Source organism: Ovis canadensis, chromosome 1 (assembly GCF_042477335.2).
Source record: "Ovis canadensis isolate MfBH-ARS-UI-01 breed Bighorn chromosome 1, ARS-UI_OviCan_v2, whole genome shotgun sequence".
Lineage (NCBI taxonomy): Eukaryota > Metazoa > Chordata > Mammalia > Artiodactyla > Bovidae > Ovis > Ovis canadensis.
The window spans coordinates 255,931,186-255,948,043 of NC_091245.1; the positions used below are offsets into that span (position 1 = coordinate 255,931,186).

Consider the following 16,858-nt stretch of genomic DNA (forward strand, 5'->3'; position numbering starts at 1 on the left):
CAAATTTGCTGGCATATTGAGTGCAACACTTTAACAGCATCATTTCTTAGGATTTGAAATAGCTTACCTGAAATTTCATCACCTCCACTAGCTTTGTTCATAGTGTTACTTCCTAAGGCCCACTTGACTTCACACTCCAGGATGTCTGACTCTTAGTTGAAGATCACACCATCATGGTTATCTGGGTCATGAATATCTTTTTTGTATAGTTCTTCTGTGTATTCTTGCCACATCTTAATATCTTCTGCTTCCTGTTAAGTCCATACTGTTTCTGTCCTTTATTGTGCCCATCTTTGCATAAAATGTTCCCTTGGTATTTCTAATTTTCTTGGAGACATCTCTAGTCTTTCCCATTCTATTGTTTTCCTCTATTTCTTTGCACTGATCACTGAGGAAGACTTTCTTATCTCCCCTTGCTGTTCTTTGGAAGTCTGCATTCAGAGAGATATATATATCTTTCCATTTCTCCTTTCCCTTTCCCTTTTCTTTTCTCAGCTGTTTGTAAGGCCTCCTCAGACAACCATTTTGCCTTTTTGCATTTCTGTTCCTTGGGGATGGTTTTAGTGTACTTATCATCTCTCTAAGAATATACAGAATTGGAAATCTAGCTTTGTCTGATTCCAAAATTTGGATGCCCACTGTGGAACATGTTGCTTTTTGAACATAGAAATTTCGTTCTCTTTTGAATCATTTGGATTGGCTAAGTTTCCATGTGATTCTGAATGCATTTTGATTACCAACATCTACTCCAAGTTAATGGCTTTATTATATTGCCCTAGTAAAGAGCAACCCCAGGACACATGACTATCATTTTGCCTTTGTTTTAAACATTCATCCCTTTATCATATTTTCCTAACTGCTCTTTCTGGAATATAAAAGACATTTAGTAAATATTTGCTAAATAAATGAGTGATAATACTTTATTATGAAGTTAGATGCTTTTTGAAAAAAGGAGAAATTAGCATACCCTTCTTTAATTAAAATCATATGTCAAAAATTATCTCACAGTGCCACAGGTATGATTGTAGGAAATATTTCATGTTGAACCAGAATTGATACACATTTGAAAAAGGTATAGACTTTCTCTCACCTAACTAAGGGGTTTTAGTGCACTTTTAGTTAAATGTAAGTACAATATAATTACTTGGTTCTGTCTTATGTCAAATTACAGTATGAAATAAATTGAATGGTTAAGCTGAAAATCACTTTCATTTTCATATAGACTTGAAAATCTAACTTTTGTGACATGGAATTGACTGTGTTTTGATTTTATTTCTGTTTCTGAAGCAAGGAGAAGTCAGGCTGAAGTGTTTGAAAGCTCTACAAAGTCTGTATACTAATAGAGAATTATTCCCCAAGTTGGAGCTATTCACTAACCGATTCAAGGTAAGAATGACTTTTCTTTTTCACTTTAAAAATGCTTGTTAAAGCTAGCTTAGCAAATGGCATTACCATACCAAGTGTAGCTCATATTCTTTATACATGTTCTTTAAATAGACCTGTATTAAATAGATGAATCTCTGCTTTAAAAAAGATATTACCAACATGAGGTCTTATTTATTACCTTCAATGGAAAGCTCTCCTGCTTCAAATAAGATTTTTTTCCTGGACATCTTTTTATATTGATTTTGCAAGGTAAGGTTTGGCTCTTTGTTAGAGAATGCTAGTTGATGGAAATTATAGACATTTACAACACCTCCTGTGTGTGCATAGGACCATGATGATAACATTTGAAAAGGAAAACTTACCATCTAATCTAATCATCATTAGACTAATCTATCATTACTCTTCCATCATCTCCCCCCAAAACATTACCTCAGATCTGTCTCAGCTTTTTTTCTGTTCATAGTTGGTTTGACTTATAACTTTTCTTCAGGATCGCATTGTATCAATGACACTTGATAAGGAATATGATGTTGCTGTTGAAGCTATTCGATTGGTTACACTAATACTTCAGTAAGTATAATATTTTAATTTAGTCTGTTAAAATATTAATGTTGTTTCCCAGCATTATTAGTGCCCTTCACATATATAATCCTAATGTGTATTCTTACTACTTTTGGTTTTGCTTTCTTATTTTAAGGTTAGGTTTGAAACAAAATGTTTTCTCTTTGTTTTTTATTTTGAATATTTTCTATTTCCTCTATGTAAAAGTTCTTTTATGCAATCCAGAAAAAGTATCAATGAAGTAACATTGTTATTGTTTAATCTCTAAGTCATGTCCAACTCTTTCACAACTCCTTGGACTGTAGCCCACCAGGCGCCTCTGTCCATAGGATTTCCCAGGCAAGATTACTGGAGTTGGTTGCCATTTCCTTCTCCAAGGGATCTTCCCAACCCAGGGATTGAACCCACATTTCCTGCCTTGGCAGGTGGGTTCTTCTGCTTAAAGAGAGAGACAGAGAAATTGAGAAATAAAAGACTTAAAAGGGTTCAGTTTTTCAAATAGACTTCTTTGGAATGGTACAGAAGTAAAAGAAAGGAAGCAAGGTGATTAAATTATGTCATTAATATGATACAGATTTTTAAATAGGAATAGTTTCATATATAGAACTAGCTAAAAACCAGGAAGAATCTGTATGAGAAAATGAAAGACCTGACAAAGTCATTACAAATCCTCCACTTCCTATTTTGTGATGCTATATCTGTCATACACCAAATATCATGTATGCCAGGGTCTATTGTTTTGGTTTCTTTTTACCTCTTTCTGCTGTACTACCATATTCTTTATTATTGTGGCTTTATATTCTAGTAGATGTTGTGTGTTTATAAATATGGCCTCTTACTGATCAGTACCTTCTTTGCCTTTCTTTTTAAAATGCACTTAGCTACTTTTTTCTTTATGAATTTTTAAGGTGCTTTTGTCTAATTCCTCAGAAACTTTGGTTGGGAGTTTAAATATTAGAACTTCATTTAGGAACTTCCCTGGCAGTCCAGTGGTTAAGACTTTGTACTTTCACTATAGGGACAAGTGTTTGATCCCTGGCTGGGAAGCTAAGATCTTATAGTGGTGTGGCCAAAGAAAAAAAGAACTGTGTTTAATTTTATGATAAATTTAGAAGAGAATGGAATTTTTTATAATTATATATATCATTTATACATGAAAGTGATACATTCCTTTATTCAGATCTCATTAAGTCTTGTATAAGGTTTAAATTTGTTTTGTAGCAGTAGCGTACATTATTTACTGGGTTAATTCTTAAATACTATATGTTCTTTTTGTTATGTGATAAATATTTAGTTTTAAAATATTTTCTACTGAATTATTGCTAAGATAGAGAACCTTAATTTTCATGGTTGTCTTTTGTGTGCAGCATATTAGAACTTTTATCCATGTTGATGGTTTGATTTTCTTGAATTTACTATGTAGATTATTTTATGATGTGAAGACAATTTTAGTTCTGTCTTCTCTTCTAATTTTAAAACTTTTGTTTCATTTTCTTGTCTAATTCCATTAGCCCAGATACTGAGCACTATAAAAATATCCCTGATAGTGGCTTTTTTTGTTCTTTTTCTAGGAAGGCATCTAAAGTTTTTTGTTTCTGCAGTTACTGAGATAGGTTTTTGATATGAAAAACGTTCTTCTGTAGTCTCAGTTTTCTGGGATTTTCTTTTTTTACATAGATGAGTCTGAATGAAATTGATGGATTTGTTTAATGGTAAACCACACGTGCATTTCTAAACTAAATCCTGTTTGAACGTGACATATTTGTTTTCACTATAATTTGCTTAAATGCAGTTCTGTGTTTTATTTAGGGTTTTCATAGTTGTGTTATGTATAACTTTGACATTTTTTTTCTTTTCTTTATCCAACTTTGAAATCAGGGTTATATGTATACTCTTTGTAAATTATCATCAGTAATTTCTCACCCTTTTTCTGTTCTGAAATAACTTTTCTATGACAAAGATTAATTTCTTCTTCAAAGTTTGAGAGAATTCTCTTGTTAAAGCCCTATCAGTTTTAAGTTTCTTTTGAGGAGAAGTCTTTGATCATCATTCCTACTTCTTTAATTGTTACCTATCTAAGTTAATCTTTATTTCCTCATATTAATTTTGGCTTTTTATAAGCTTTTGAAGATATTATCAGTTTTATCACAGTTTTGAACTTTATTGTTTTATTGTTTATGATCTCTTTATTCATAAAACTTTGCTATTTTTCTGTTATTTCTCTTTTTCATCATTTATCATATTTGTATACCCTTTTTCTTGATCAGTCATGCCAGAGGTTTGTCCATACTACTGTTCTTTTCAATACATTAGCTTCTTTAAGCTGTTTGTTTATTGTTTCTGAATAATCATGTTTAAAGTACTACTTTCAATTTCACTACTAGTCTCCTAAAAATTTGGACATGGAATATTTTCATAGACAATCAATGATAAATACTTTGATTACTGTTATGATTTTCAGTTTAAGCATGGATTATTCAGTAGTAATTTCTGTTCTCCCTAGATCAGATTAAAGCTATTCTTTCTGTTTTATTGTTTTATTTAAGAATGTGTTCTGCATATTTTGGTCAATATTCTGAATTTTCTAAATATGTGTAAAAACAGTACTTATCTGTGTTGCTTATATAGTTATGTATTTCTGTTCATTACTTTGAATTTATTCAGTGTCATCCAAATTATCTACAACTTTACTTTTTTTTGCCTATTTTTTCAGAAGGATGTGTTAGAGTCTTCAACTACTATCTTATCTTTTCTTACACACTGTTGTTTGATATACTTCAGAGTATATAAATCAGTACCTCTCTATTCATGATTTGTACATCTTCTGATAGTATTCACTTTATCGTTATATCTCTTTCTTCTTTGTCATTTATGAAGATTGTGACTACTATGACAAGTAATTATAATCTAAGTGTGAATTTTACAAGCTTATCAATGTCTTTCCCTTGAACAAAAAATAACCTCATTCCACCCACTCATCTTTTTCATTGAAATTGTCTAGAGTTTAAAATCTGTTGTTAAGGATTACTTTTTTACCCCCCCCTTTTTTTTTTTGCTTTTTTTTTTTAATTTAGTTTCAATACTTGCTTATTCAGGCAAGTGTTAACTGCTTTGATATTTTCAATACTTCTTCTCTTACCTTCAAGAAAGAGTAATTCTCTCATTTGTTGTTGTTGTTTAGTCGCCCAGTCATGTCCCATTCTTTGTGACCCCGTGGAGTGCAGCATGCCAGGCCTGCCTGTCCCTCACCATTTCCCAGTTTGGCAGGTTCATGTCCATTGGATTGGTGATGCCACCCAGCCATTTCATCCTCTGACTCCTTCTTCTCCTTCTGCTCTCAGTGTTCCTCTGCATCATCAGGGACTTTTCTAAGGAGTCGACTGTTCACATCAGATGACCAAAATACTGGAGCTTCAACTTCAGCTTCTGTGATAGCTCAGTTGTTAAAGAATCTACTTGCAATGCAGGAGACCCTGGTTTGATTCCTGGGTTGGCAAGATCCTCTGGAGAAGGGATAGGCTACTCACTTCAGTATTTGGGGGCTCCCCCTGTGGCTCAGCTGGGAAAGGATCTGCCTGCAATGTGGAGACCTAGGGTCTATCCCTGGGTTGGGGAGATTCCCTGGAGAAGGGAAAGGCTAAAAAAAAAAAAAAAGAAGGGAAAGGCTACCCACTCCAGTATTCTGGCCTGGAGAATTCCATGGACTGTATCGTCCATGGGGTCCCAAAGAGTCGGACATGACTGAGTGACTTTCACTATGCTCAGCTTCAGCGTCAGTCTTTCCAACAAGTATTCAGGGTTGATGTCCCTTAAAATTGACTGGTTTGATCTCCTTATTGTCCAAGAGACTTTCAGGAGTCTTCTCCAGCACCACAGTTCAAAGGCATCAATTCTTTGGTGCTCTGCCTTATTTGCAGCAGTCTCTCATAGGCTCTTCCAATATTATATTTTCCAGCTAGTTTACTTCCTTAAAGAGTGTTTTTCAAACTATCTGATACCTTGTTTGGCTGAAAAGAAAAATCATACTTTCATCTTGAATTTAGAAAGTAGTTTGGCTAGTTTCAAAAGTCTATTTTTAAGGTTCTTTTCTGTGCTTTCATTGGAGGAAATAAGGGCAGAACATATCTTATATAAAAAGTACAGTTATGGCCCTCCAACTGTGTCAGATGATCTAATTCATTAGATAACTTTGGTCCTTTTCTGGATTCCTCAGAGAGCTCTCCCTGTTGCAGGAGAGGGAGGTGTCATCCTGAGACCCACAGAAGTCCTTAGGATGGACCTCCAAGTTAGGGTCATTGGCAACCCACAGGAAGAATTTAGGAGGGAACCATAGTAAAGGGAAAGCAAGTTTATGTAGTGATACACATTCCATAGACAGAATGCAGTCTGTCTCAGAAGGCAAGAGCCACCCCAGGGCACAGGGTCCTCTGGGAAAGTGAAATAGGCCCAGGGGCATGGGGACGTACTTTTTTTGGGTTAAGTGATTTCATAGGCTAATGAGTAGGAGAAATATTCTTGCTATTTGGGGGAGGGGTGAGGATTTCCCAAAAATTGGGCCACTGCCCAATCTTTTTTGGCCTTTTATGGTCCTTTTCAGAACTGACATGGTGTGAAAGGAGTGCTTTTTAGTATTTCGGTGAAGGTATTATGAGCTAAAGGTCAATAACTGTACTATTCTGAAAGCCACCTTGGTTTCAGCTGGCTCCAGCCTGTCCAGCATGTCAGCAGGTGCTCCCCATCGTCGTCATCTCACATTTGTGTCCTGCCCTTTTCCCTCCTGTCTTATCTCCGCTTTGGGTGTTTATGACAGTGGTTCCCCGCAGTGGATGATGCTTCCTCTGGCTATTTACTTTGTGATTCAGCACCTGGCTTTCGGTTTCCTCTCTGAGTTGCTTGCCCTGTATATGGCCTTGTTGGGCAAGATGTCTTTTAAAACTATCCAGGCTGGCTCTCTTTAATTATTTCATGTCTGGCCTAAAGGAAACTTGGAGGAAGTATGAATTTCTACTCATTATATTGCTCTGTCTCCTGATTTCTACTTACATGGTGAGGTTCACAAACTAACTCTCCAGTCTCTTACAGCACTGCATGAAATAATCTGGCCTTATTTTTCTTGGCTTGTGAGATGTCTACCAAAACTTCCTCAAAATAACAAGTTAAAGTCACCTTTAACATCCTGTTGTACTATCTTTAAATTCTTTTTCTCTCCATCTGTCTATTTTTCTTTTGGTGTGGATTATTTCCTTTCCCTTATGAACTTGGATTACTGAGAAATCTTAATTTTTTTTTCCTATGAGTTTAACTTCATCCTGAGGGTATTAGTTCATTGAGCTGATTTATATACATATAATTAAGTGGTTAAAACTTAGGCCTTGTTGAGAGGGGGAAAAGAGTGAACTTTAAAATTAAACTGCTTCTAATCTGTCTCCCATCCTTGATATCCAGCTCTTTTTCATTCACAACTAAAGTTTGTTCCTTATACTATGATGCAACTACATTATTTTGCTGCAAAGGTCATTCTAATTTATATTCATTTGACAGATCCTTCAGTCTCCTAGTCTCTGAGGCATCTCCAGAATTGAATTCTGTGGAATGAGTTTATACTGCTACATCTTGTCAAGAACCTGTACAGCCCAAACATTCTGTACCCCATCTAGTCATTAATCTTTAATCCTTTCAAATGTTTTTAACCATATTAATAGTCAGGAAATAGATATTCCCTCTTTGGGAAAAAAATACTTAAAGATGCATTCCAGCAAACCAATAAAAGGTTGAAACCTTAAGACTGCATGAAAGGAAAGACAGCAGATTTGCATTAGTAAAGGAGTGATTATGACTAGTAAATCATTTGTATACAAAGAAGACTAAATAGTATTGTAAATATTGTGATAAACTATAAAATAGACAATTCTGGCAAGAGTGACATAGCACAGTAACAGTTAACTATGAAACGGGTGAATATATGACTAATGTCTGTTAACAAAAAAACTTATGCATGTTTAAAGAAACTGAGCTAAATTGGGCTAGTATATATCCCAAGGTATTAAGAGTCATTGTCTATAGGTGTGTATGGGAAGACATGTGGACCTTTTATTTTCTTATTTTATCTGTATTTTCTGAATTTTATTTAACAATTGAAGTGCCCTTTATAGTTAAAAATATTATTTTCAAACTCAACTAAAAAGAGTGGAAAAATAAAATCAGTATACCTTGAGTTTTTATAAAGAACCATACAAAATTTTGATAAAGGTAGAACTGACAGTAAACATTTGTTTTGGCTCAGTTTTACTTTTCTGAATTTTTCAGTGGAAGTGAAGAAGCTCTTTCCAATGAAGACTGTGAAAATGTTTACCATTTGGTGTACTCAGCACATCGCCCTGTTGCTGTGGCAGCTGGAGAATTCCTTCACAAAAAGTGAGCTAATTCTCTATGAAACAAGTTCCACTTTTCTGTTTTTGTTTTGTTGTTGTTTTATAGTTAGTAAAAGAGTGACTGAACATAGTGCTAAAGTGGCCACTGCAAATTCTGTGGGCTGTAACATTCTTACAGCCTACATACACATCATGAGTCTCATCCCTGAGAAAGATGCCCCTTGTGACATATTCCTTTGATCTAAAATCTAAAACGACAGTCCTCAGCTAGTCAGCTCCTTGTAAATGGAGATGGCAGAAGTGCTTAAAGTTTATAAAGACTCACCTAAGTAATTGAAATTTTATTTCATCAAATTGTTTTCCCTTTTAAAATTCTGTGTTCTCATCTTAACTTCCCAACACTAGTAATCTAAAATTATCTTCAAAATACCTCCCAAATTTTCAGGGTTTTTTTTTTTCATCTTATTAGGAGGAGGATTATTTTAATCAGTAATCTGTAATGATAGTAAAAATATGTATGCAGCTACAGTTTAATTTCGAAGCAAAATCTCATCCAATTTTTTGACAAAGCATAGAGCTAATGAGAGTTTTTTGATGTAATTAAACATCCTTATGAAATATGTTATCGATCATGGTCTCTACTATATATATTCTATAATTTATTAATTCATTCTTAAAATATAAGCATATTCTTGGGCAGGGGGATGTTTTGCTGTCATAGATTTAACTTAGTGACTTTGACAGGTTAACCCAGAGGTCTTTTACATGTAGTGATTTGTAATTATGTGTGATTATGCTAAGCACAGATATAAATCATGCACTGGGCAACTGTTGTACATGGGTGATTAACTTTGATAATGAGCAAGCGTGGCCCTCCATCTAGCATCAGCATCTTGGTGCTGCAATCACAAACTGCACTTTACTCAGTGGTAAAGTGACTCTTGCTTATAACTATTAAATATTTGTCCCACTGTCTCTTTGTAAACCTGTTTCTTTGTGGACAGCCACAAAGTAGGCTAAGATTGAGGGTGTTCAGCTGTCATAGGAGTCAGCAAAGCACAAGGAAGCACCACACATCCAGTGTGCTTAGCCACTCAGTCATGTCCAGCTCTTTGGACTGCAGCCTGCCAAGTTCCTCTGTCCATGAAATTTTCCAGACAAGAACACTGGAATGGTTTTCTGTTTCCTCCTCCAGGGGATCTTTCCGATCCAGGGATCGAACCTGATCTCCTGTGTCTACTGCATTGCAGGTGGATTCTTTACTAGCTGAGCCATTGAGGAAGCCCCTCTTTACTCAGTGATACCTCTCAAAACAAGAAAGAGCTATTTCTATGTAAAAAAATATTTATTTAAGAAGGAAGCTGGCTAGTAGTGCGTGCTGTTAATGAAAGTGAAGAAATCAGAATTTTCAGGCATGGCTTTTACAGTAAGATGTGACTCTGACTCATTGGCTAATATAAAATAGTGCTGTTTCCATATTTATCTTGAGGTATTATCTGTCGCGAATATCAAGGGTATATTGTAGTCTTAATTTCCCTTTCTTTTTTTTTATTATGTTCCAGTTCGTCTCTTTTTTAACTTCTCAAAAGGAATTATAGAAAGAACTTATTGCTTCCATATATTTAGAAAGAGTGTATTGCTTCTGTAGTTTCAAAGCAAAGATAGATTTAAAAAGGTTCATTATCTACAGAATGAAGGCCATTAATGGCAACACTGGAATCAGAAAGAGCCCTTGGATATATGTAATTTTATCTCTACTATATTTGTCTAAGTTTGAAACATTTACTAAAATTTTTTAAATTTAACATTTCATATGAATATCTACCAAAGTAAGCCTCCATTATTTTTTATTTCTTTGAGAAAATGGAGTCAGTTCCTATGCAAACAAAAGCTTTGCCTTATAAGCATCTTTTATACCCCTGCCCTGGAAATACTCAGTTGGAGAACTTTTGAAAAAGCTAATCTTATTTAGCATTTTCCTACCATTTAATATTGTGATCTTTTAAAATCTGTTAAGTAAACTGTAGACTCAGAATTCCATGATCAACTTTGGTTTTTTTGTTTGTTTTTTACAAAATGTACATGCACATACACTTAGTCTGTTTTTTAGTCTAAACACTGAAGTTTATATACTGAAGGAGAAGACTTAAATTCATATCCATGTAAATTTGTAATATTCTTATTTTATTACTTATTTCCAGATTGTTTAGCAGACATGACCCACAAGCAGAAGAAGCATTAGCAAAGAGAAGGGGGAGAAACAGTCCGAATGGGAACCTTATTAGGATGCTTGTCCTTTTCTTTCTTGAAAGTGAGGTAAATTTTTAACATAGCTCTTTATTTTGTTGTATTAGATTATATTTTAAGTAAAATTGTCATTTAATCATTGTAATTAGTAATTTTTTAAAATCAAATGAAGACAAGACTGTTTCTTACAAAGTTGCCTTCATGGATATTTTAAATTTTTTGGCTATGCTGCACAACTTGTGGGATGTTAGTTCCCTGAGTGAAAGCCCATGTCCTAACCATTGGACCACCAAGAAATTCCTTAGCTCCATAGATTTGATTCCATAATAATGGGATCAGTACTCTACATTTTTTGGGAATATGTGTGCAGATATGGATTAACACTGAATATAGGTTAGCCGTTTTTAAAGTTTTATAGTACTGCATTGCAACACAGCATACTCTTTTTGTTGCTTTTTGTTTTTCTTGTAGCTTTTCTTTTTACCTGTAGCTTTTAAATTACATTATTTAGGGAATTCCCTGCAGAGGGCCCAGGTTCGATCCCTAGTCAGAAAACTAAGATCCTACAAGCTGTGTGGTATGGCCAAAATGAAAAGAAAAATTATATTATTGAAACAGTATATGAACATTTTCAAGCTGTCAAACCACTGGTTCTATCTTGTTTGAAAGTTAAGTTATTTAAGGAAAAGGAAAAATATGAATTTGAATGTAAATTAGTAGTAGTGCAAGCTCATGCAGCATATCCATGTCAGTTTATCAAACAGTTAACGTCCATAACATACTATCTATCAGAATCTGTTTGCACATGTGAACTTTAGTTTGCCCATTTAAATGTTCTTTAATGTTAGAACTGTATTTCCAACTGCTGGTATAACATGGGGGGCTAGCAAACTTATACCTGAAGCCCTGAATGAACAAACTTGTTGGCTTAGAAATGAGTGGGAATAGAGTTGCAAATAAAGGTAGCAAAAATCTAGAAATCTAGGACCCTGAACTTTACTTGGGGAAAGAGAATTTTTGGTTTGTATGGGAATGTCTAGGAATAAGAGAAACGTAAGAGACTGTATGACTGCTCACGTTTGAAAGTGCTGGAGATACTCTGTAGAAATGAGGAATTGGGAGACAAACAGATAGTCCATAAGAAAATTAAGATCAGACAGAGATGTAAGGATTAGTGGAAAGAGTGGCGTTAGGGCAAAGCAGAACCAGAAAAGTGAAGGAATTGCTAATACTTTTTAAGGCAGTTGGGAACAGAGAAAGAATATAGTCAAAATGAAACCAACTGGAGAGTTGCATTTGTGTAAAGGATGTGTTTGAGAACAGTGTATTAAATATGTATACAGATTTTGTGGAGATCTTCTTAAAATGCCAGTTCTAATTCAGTTACTCTTGAGTTGGAATCAGAGATGCTACTTTTTGTTTATGCTTCTGGACCAGAAGTCCAGGAACCACTTGGATAGCAAGAGTCCAAAGCATTATTTTCTTAACAAAGCAAGTGTGGATATTATTATGGAGTAAAATATAGATGCTTATAAATGTTTAAGGTAAAACACTAAATACTCAGTAAATATCACACCTGTGATGGGCTATTCAAATTAAACCCTTAACCCTTTAAGTTTTAAAGAAATGAGATTGAAAGTATTTTGCAACAATCAAGTCCTATTTAAAATTTTGACTTTAATAGTAACAGTAGTATCAAAAATTGATAGGGATGAGATACACATATACTATTAAACTACTGAAAAGTTTGGGGAATATGATGATCAGATTAGTTGAACTTGATTATTAATTGAAAGAAAATGTTTTACATCTCTGAAAGTCCAAGGACTTTACTTTTTTGATATATTAAAAGTCACAAGTACTTAGTTTTACAGTTTCATCCTCTATTCTTAGCAGTAATTTGTGATGTGTATTATTGCTCTATTTTTGAAATGGTATTACTGTTTTATGTGTTTGCTGCTCTTTACTAAAATGTTACAAGAACATTAAAATATATTTCCCAGTTGTCTTCTGTGACATTCTTGTCAGCTGCGAAAACAACTGCAAATCGTAGTTAAGGGTTTCTAGTTGATTCATGATCATAATATTGGTGTTTATGGTCTCCTGTTTTACAGGAAGCATTGTTTGTTAAAATCTCTCTTCTTATTTTGTAATACTACCGTACACCTGGAGTTGAATGCTTATTAAACCCATATTCTTGTAATATGATGGGATTCTGATTATACCTTATTCTAAATTCCTCTGGTTTTACTATAATGTGAGTTTTTAGTAATATTTTAGTCATAGGCTCATAAAAAGTTGAATTGAAAGAAACCTTAGAAATCATAAAAGTAGAATAAGTCTAGCTTATAGTTGAATTATCAGTCAGTTACCTATAATTGACTGAACTGATTATCTTTCCTATTCCTTTGTTTTACTGGGATGATGATGTTGTTCTTTACTTGGTAAGCCCTGTCCAACTCTGTGCAACCCTGTGGACTGTAGCCCACCAGGCTCCTCTGTCCCTGGAATTTCCTGGGATGTTAAGTAGTAACATTTTAATAATAGAATTGTAAAATATTGAATTGAAACAGGTTTGCAGTCCATAGGGTCTTCCTCTTTTATATATGAATTGTAGGTGAAATAAGATTAAGAGATCTACCTAAATTAGTTTTTCTCTTTTTGTACCAAAAAGTGGCATTTTTAAGCCATCACAACTTTTTTAGCAGTCATTGGCTTCAAGTGAAAAAATACCTAGTATATTTGAGATTGTCTTTGTTGTTTGAAATACATGCCAAATAGTAGGATAAATGGTACTTGTGTATGATAAGCCCAGATATCCCTGTAGGTTGTATGACCATAATACTTACTATACAAACTTTTGAAACTGATGCTTTTCAGAGTGACGAGGATGCTGTTAATAATTATTCCAAAGCAGTTAATCATAACCCAGAACATTTCCGGACAATCTAGAAGTATTGTAACTATACTTCTAGGCATATAGAATGATAAGGCCAGTTATGGCAGTCATCTAAGACAGAAAGTTAACAGATATATTATGACTATAACAACCAAGAAATCCCCCCCAGAATAACTTTTTCCTGTGTTTTATTTTTTTAATGTGTTCTTCAAGATTACCAAAGCTGACTGTTTCAGCAGAGAATAAACCCAGTATAAAAGTATTTGCAAATTTAGGCTTAATTATTTAGAATGGTTATTTGCACTGTAAATGATTTTTCATAAAAGGAACAAGTGTAAGATTCCATTATACTGTGAGCTCGTTTATAGTATTAACTGTTTGACAGAAGAGTTAACTATTTGACATGAGGTACAATATTTATGAGTAACCTTGAAACCAATTAAAAACAAGTGGGAACACACTGAGAAAATTTTAGTTAAAGTCACCAGGAAAATGAAATTAGTTTGTTATATATAAGATTAGAGGAAACTCTATAAAATAAATTATGCTTAGATATAGCAGGGTAAAATTCACCCCACATAAATGTAATTTTAATTTATATATATAATATAATTCTGATTATTTTGCTGTACAATGACTATCCATTAATGAGCAACCTTTTTTGTTCATCCGTTTCAAAGAAATACAAAGAATGCTTGCACAACCTGATTTTCATGCAGTTTTTATAAAATTATGATACCAAAAACTGTTTTTAGAAAGTAAATTTTTGTTTCATTGTTAGGGTTCCAGATCCTTTTTAATCCCAGGGCTTCTTTATGGCCATTGAGAATGCCTCAAGACCTTTCTTCTTAATAGCTTCATCTTTCACTTACAGTAGAAGATCCTTGGTATGAATTGTGTGAAAGACTATTGTAACCTTTTACCCTATTGGCCACATAAAAAACTTTTTTTTTTTTCTCAAACATGGATCTGTCTACCTGGTATTGTTGTAGAGGTTTGAGAGTAGCAAGTTATTTGGCCATCACAGATGCCCCAAGACAGGAAGATGGTATCATGAATATTATGTCAAGCCAATTCCTGACGGACTATGTTGTACTGATTGTTGTTGCTAATACTGTTGAACTTAAAATTTTTAATAAAAAAATGGGCCAACATATTATCATGCCCTGCTGGTGTACACATTGAGTTTGAAACAAGAGATTATTAGTGTTAACAGAATGCATTTTACTAAGCCACCACCTTAGAGTCAGAAAGAGGAAATGGTCTAAGACATTAGCATCTATATTGAGAATATACACACAAAAAATTTCCAGAACAATGACAACATTCCTGAGTTAAATTTTAATATGCTGTCATTTAAGGCATAGAAAAGTCATCCTTAAAAATGCCAATACTAAGGGAATCACAGTATTTAAAGCCTTGAATTGTGCCAACAACTCATCCAACTGAAAACCTCAGGCTAAAAATGTCAGAATGAATGAGACATTACCAGTTGACAGAACAATGCAAAGTAAATGATTATGAATTCGTTCCAATAGAGTTAAGTAACCCATACCCTCACAGATTCATGGGGTTGCAAAGAGTCGGACACGATTGAGCGACTGAATTGAACTGAACTGACCCTCACAGAAGACAAAAATAGGAGAAAAAAATTTTTGAGACTTTTTTAGTAGAAATCTGAAATACGTTAAAGACAAGAGAGAGCAACAAAGGAGTAAGCTATCAGTAATAATTAAGTGACTGCCCTTTAGTGGAGCTTATTCCTCACTTTAGAAGTGCTGGTCTGGGCATTGGGATATAGACATTAGGCTGAGATGCAAAGTTGTGAATAAATACCCCAATAATTTATGGATACCTATAGGGACAGGGAACTTACAAAGTACATACCTGCAATTAGCCTGCCTGACTATATATCTCCCTTACCACTTCTTCACAACCAAGGAGGCTAGGACCTTGCAATCAGACTCAAGAAAAGCATTCTAGCTACTAGCATTCTTCAGTCTGGGCTCATTAATATATATATATATATATGTATGTATGCTGGTACCCAAGAAACTCTGAAACCTGAAAATAAAATACAATGAAAAGGAAGCACAAGGCCTGCCATATGAAAATTTTTTATTAATGCCCCCAAATACAATAAAGAGTAATTATGAAAGAAGAAGAGAGTTCTTAGAAATTAACATGATTTTCAAAATCATGAAAGGGGAAAGGTGGATCATTAAATGACCTGAATTGACATAACCAAGGATTGGCTATAGATCAAGGGATTTTTTTCCAGGGAGGAAAAAGTTTTTTCCAAAGGAGGAAAGAAATTAAAAGTATCAGAGCAAAATTAAGAAATAGGGGGTACAAATTAAAAGTTTATTGTGTTATCTAGTAGAAACTTCAAAGAAAACAGAGAATAAAGGGGGCGACTAAACAAAGGATATGTAGTTAAAATGTTTACTACCTTTGTATCCTATATGCAAAGTATTACTTGAGGCAGTTTTTTAGCAAAGTGAAAAATTGATTTAATAACAGAAAAATAAGGAATATAAGAAATATTGGTGAACAAATAAATCTAGGAATCAAGCTAAACAATATGATTCTTATGCTTAAGGCAAATAAAATTTTTAAATTTTGTTGATCATGGTGATGGAAAAAACGAGTTAGGAAAAAAAACTCTGCAGGAAGCACATATTAAAAAAAAGAAAAAGAAAATGGCATTAGTAGAGCACAGGGGAAGCAGATGCCAACATCTGTAATCTCTCAATAAATGTAAATGGACTAACATGCTTTATTTAAAAGGCAGGTTATCATATAGGGTTGAAATAAAGAGATTAAATGTTTACAAATACACCGTAATCAAAAATTTAACATAGAAAGTGAACTGGATAGATACTGGATGTAATTAACAAATGCTTATAAAAAGCTGAAGGGGCAATGTCATATGTAAGTCCAGAATTCAGAACTAAAAGGGACAGGGAGGATATGTATAGAAGGTATAATCTGCCAAAAATATATTTGTGAACTTTTTATACCTATTCTATAGATATGGTTAAGTGTGTCAAGCATAAACTCAAGTTTACTCAGCATTTTTTAAAATTTTGGTGAAACAGTTTACCATTTTAGCTTCTAGTAAGTGTACTTGTTCATTGGCATTAAGTACTTTCACATGGATGTCCAGGTGTCACTACCATCAATCTCTAGAACTTTTTCAAAATCTTCCCTATATTGAAACTCTATACCCACTAAATAGTAACTCCATTTCAGCATAGGGTTAGTAGCCTATTAGATCTTCCCTGGTGGCTCAGAGGTTAAAGCATCTGCCTCCAGTGTGGGAGACCCAGGTTCAATCCCTGGGTTGGGAAGATCCCCTGGAGAAGGAAATGGTAACCCACTCCAGTATTCT

General features: G+C 34.1%; 1 protein-coding gene across 1 annotated transcript in view; it reads left to right on the forward strand.

Moving 5' to 3' along the window:
• Nucleotides 1-16,858, forward strand: part of STAG1 (STAG1 cohesin complex component) — a 472,075-nt gene that overhangs the window by 364,615 nt on the left and 90,602 nt on the right. Inside the window, exons 11-14 of the mRNA XM_069564764.1 lie at nt 1,288-1,386; nt 1,877-1,956; nt 8,254-8,361; nt 10,520-10,634. Of these exons, the coding sequence (XP_069420865.1) occupies nt 1,288-1,386; nt 1,877-1,956; nt 8,254-8,361; nt 10,520-10,634 (402 nt within the window). The remainder of the gene's footprint in view (nt 1-1,287; nt 1,387-1,876; nt 1,957-8,253; nt 8,362-10,519; nt 10,635-16,858) is intronic.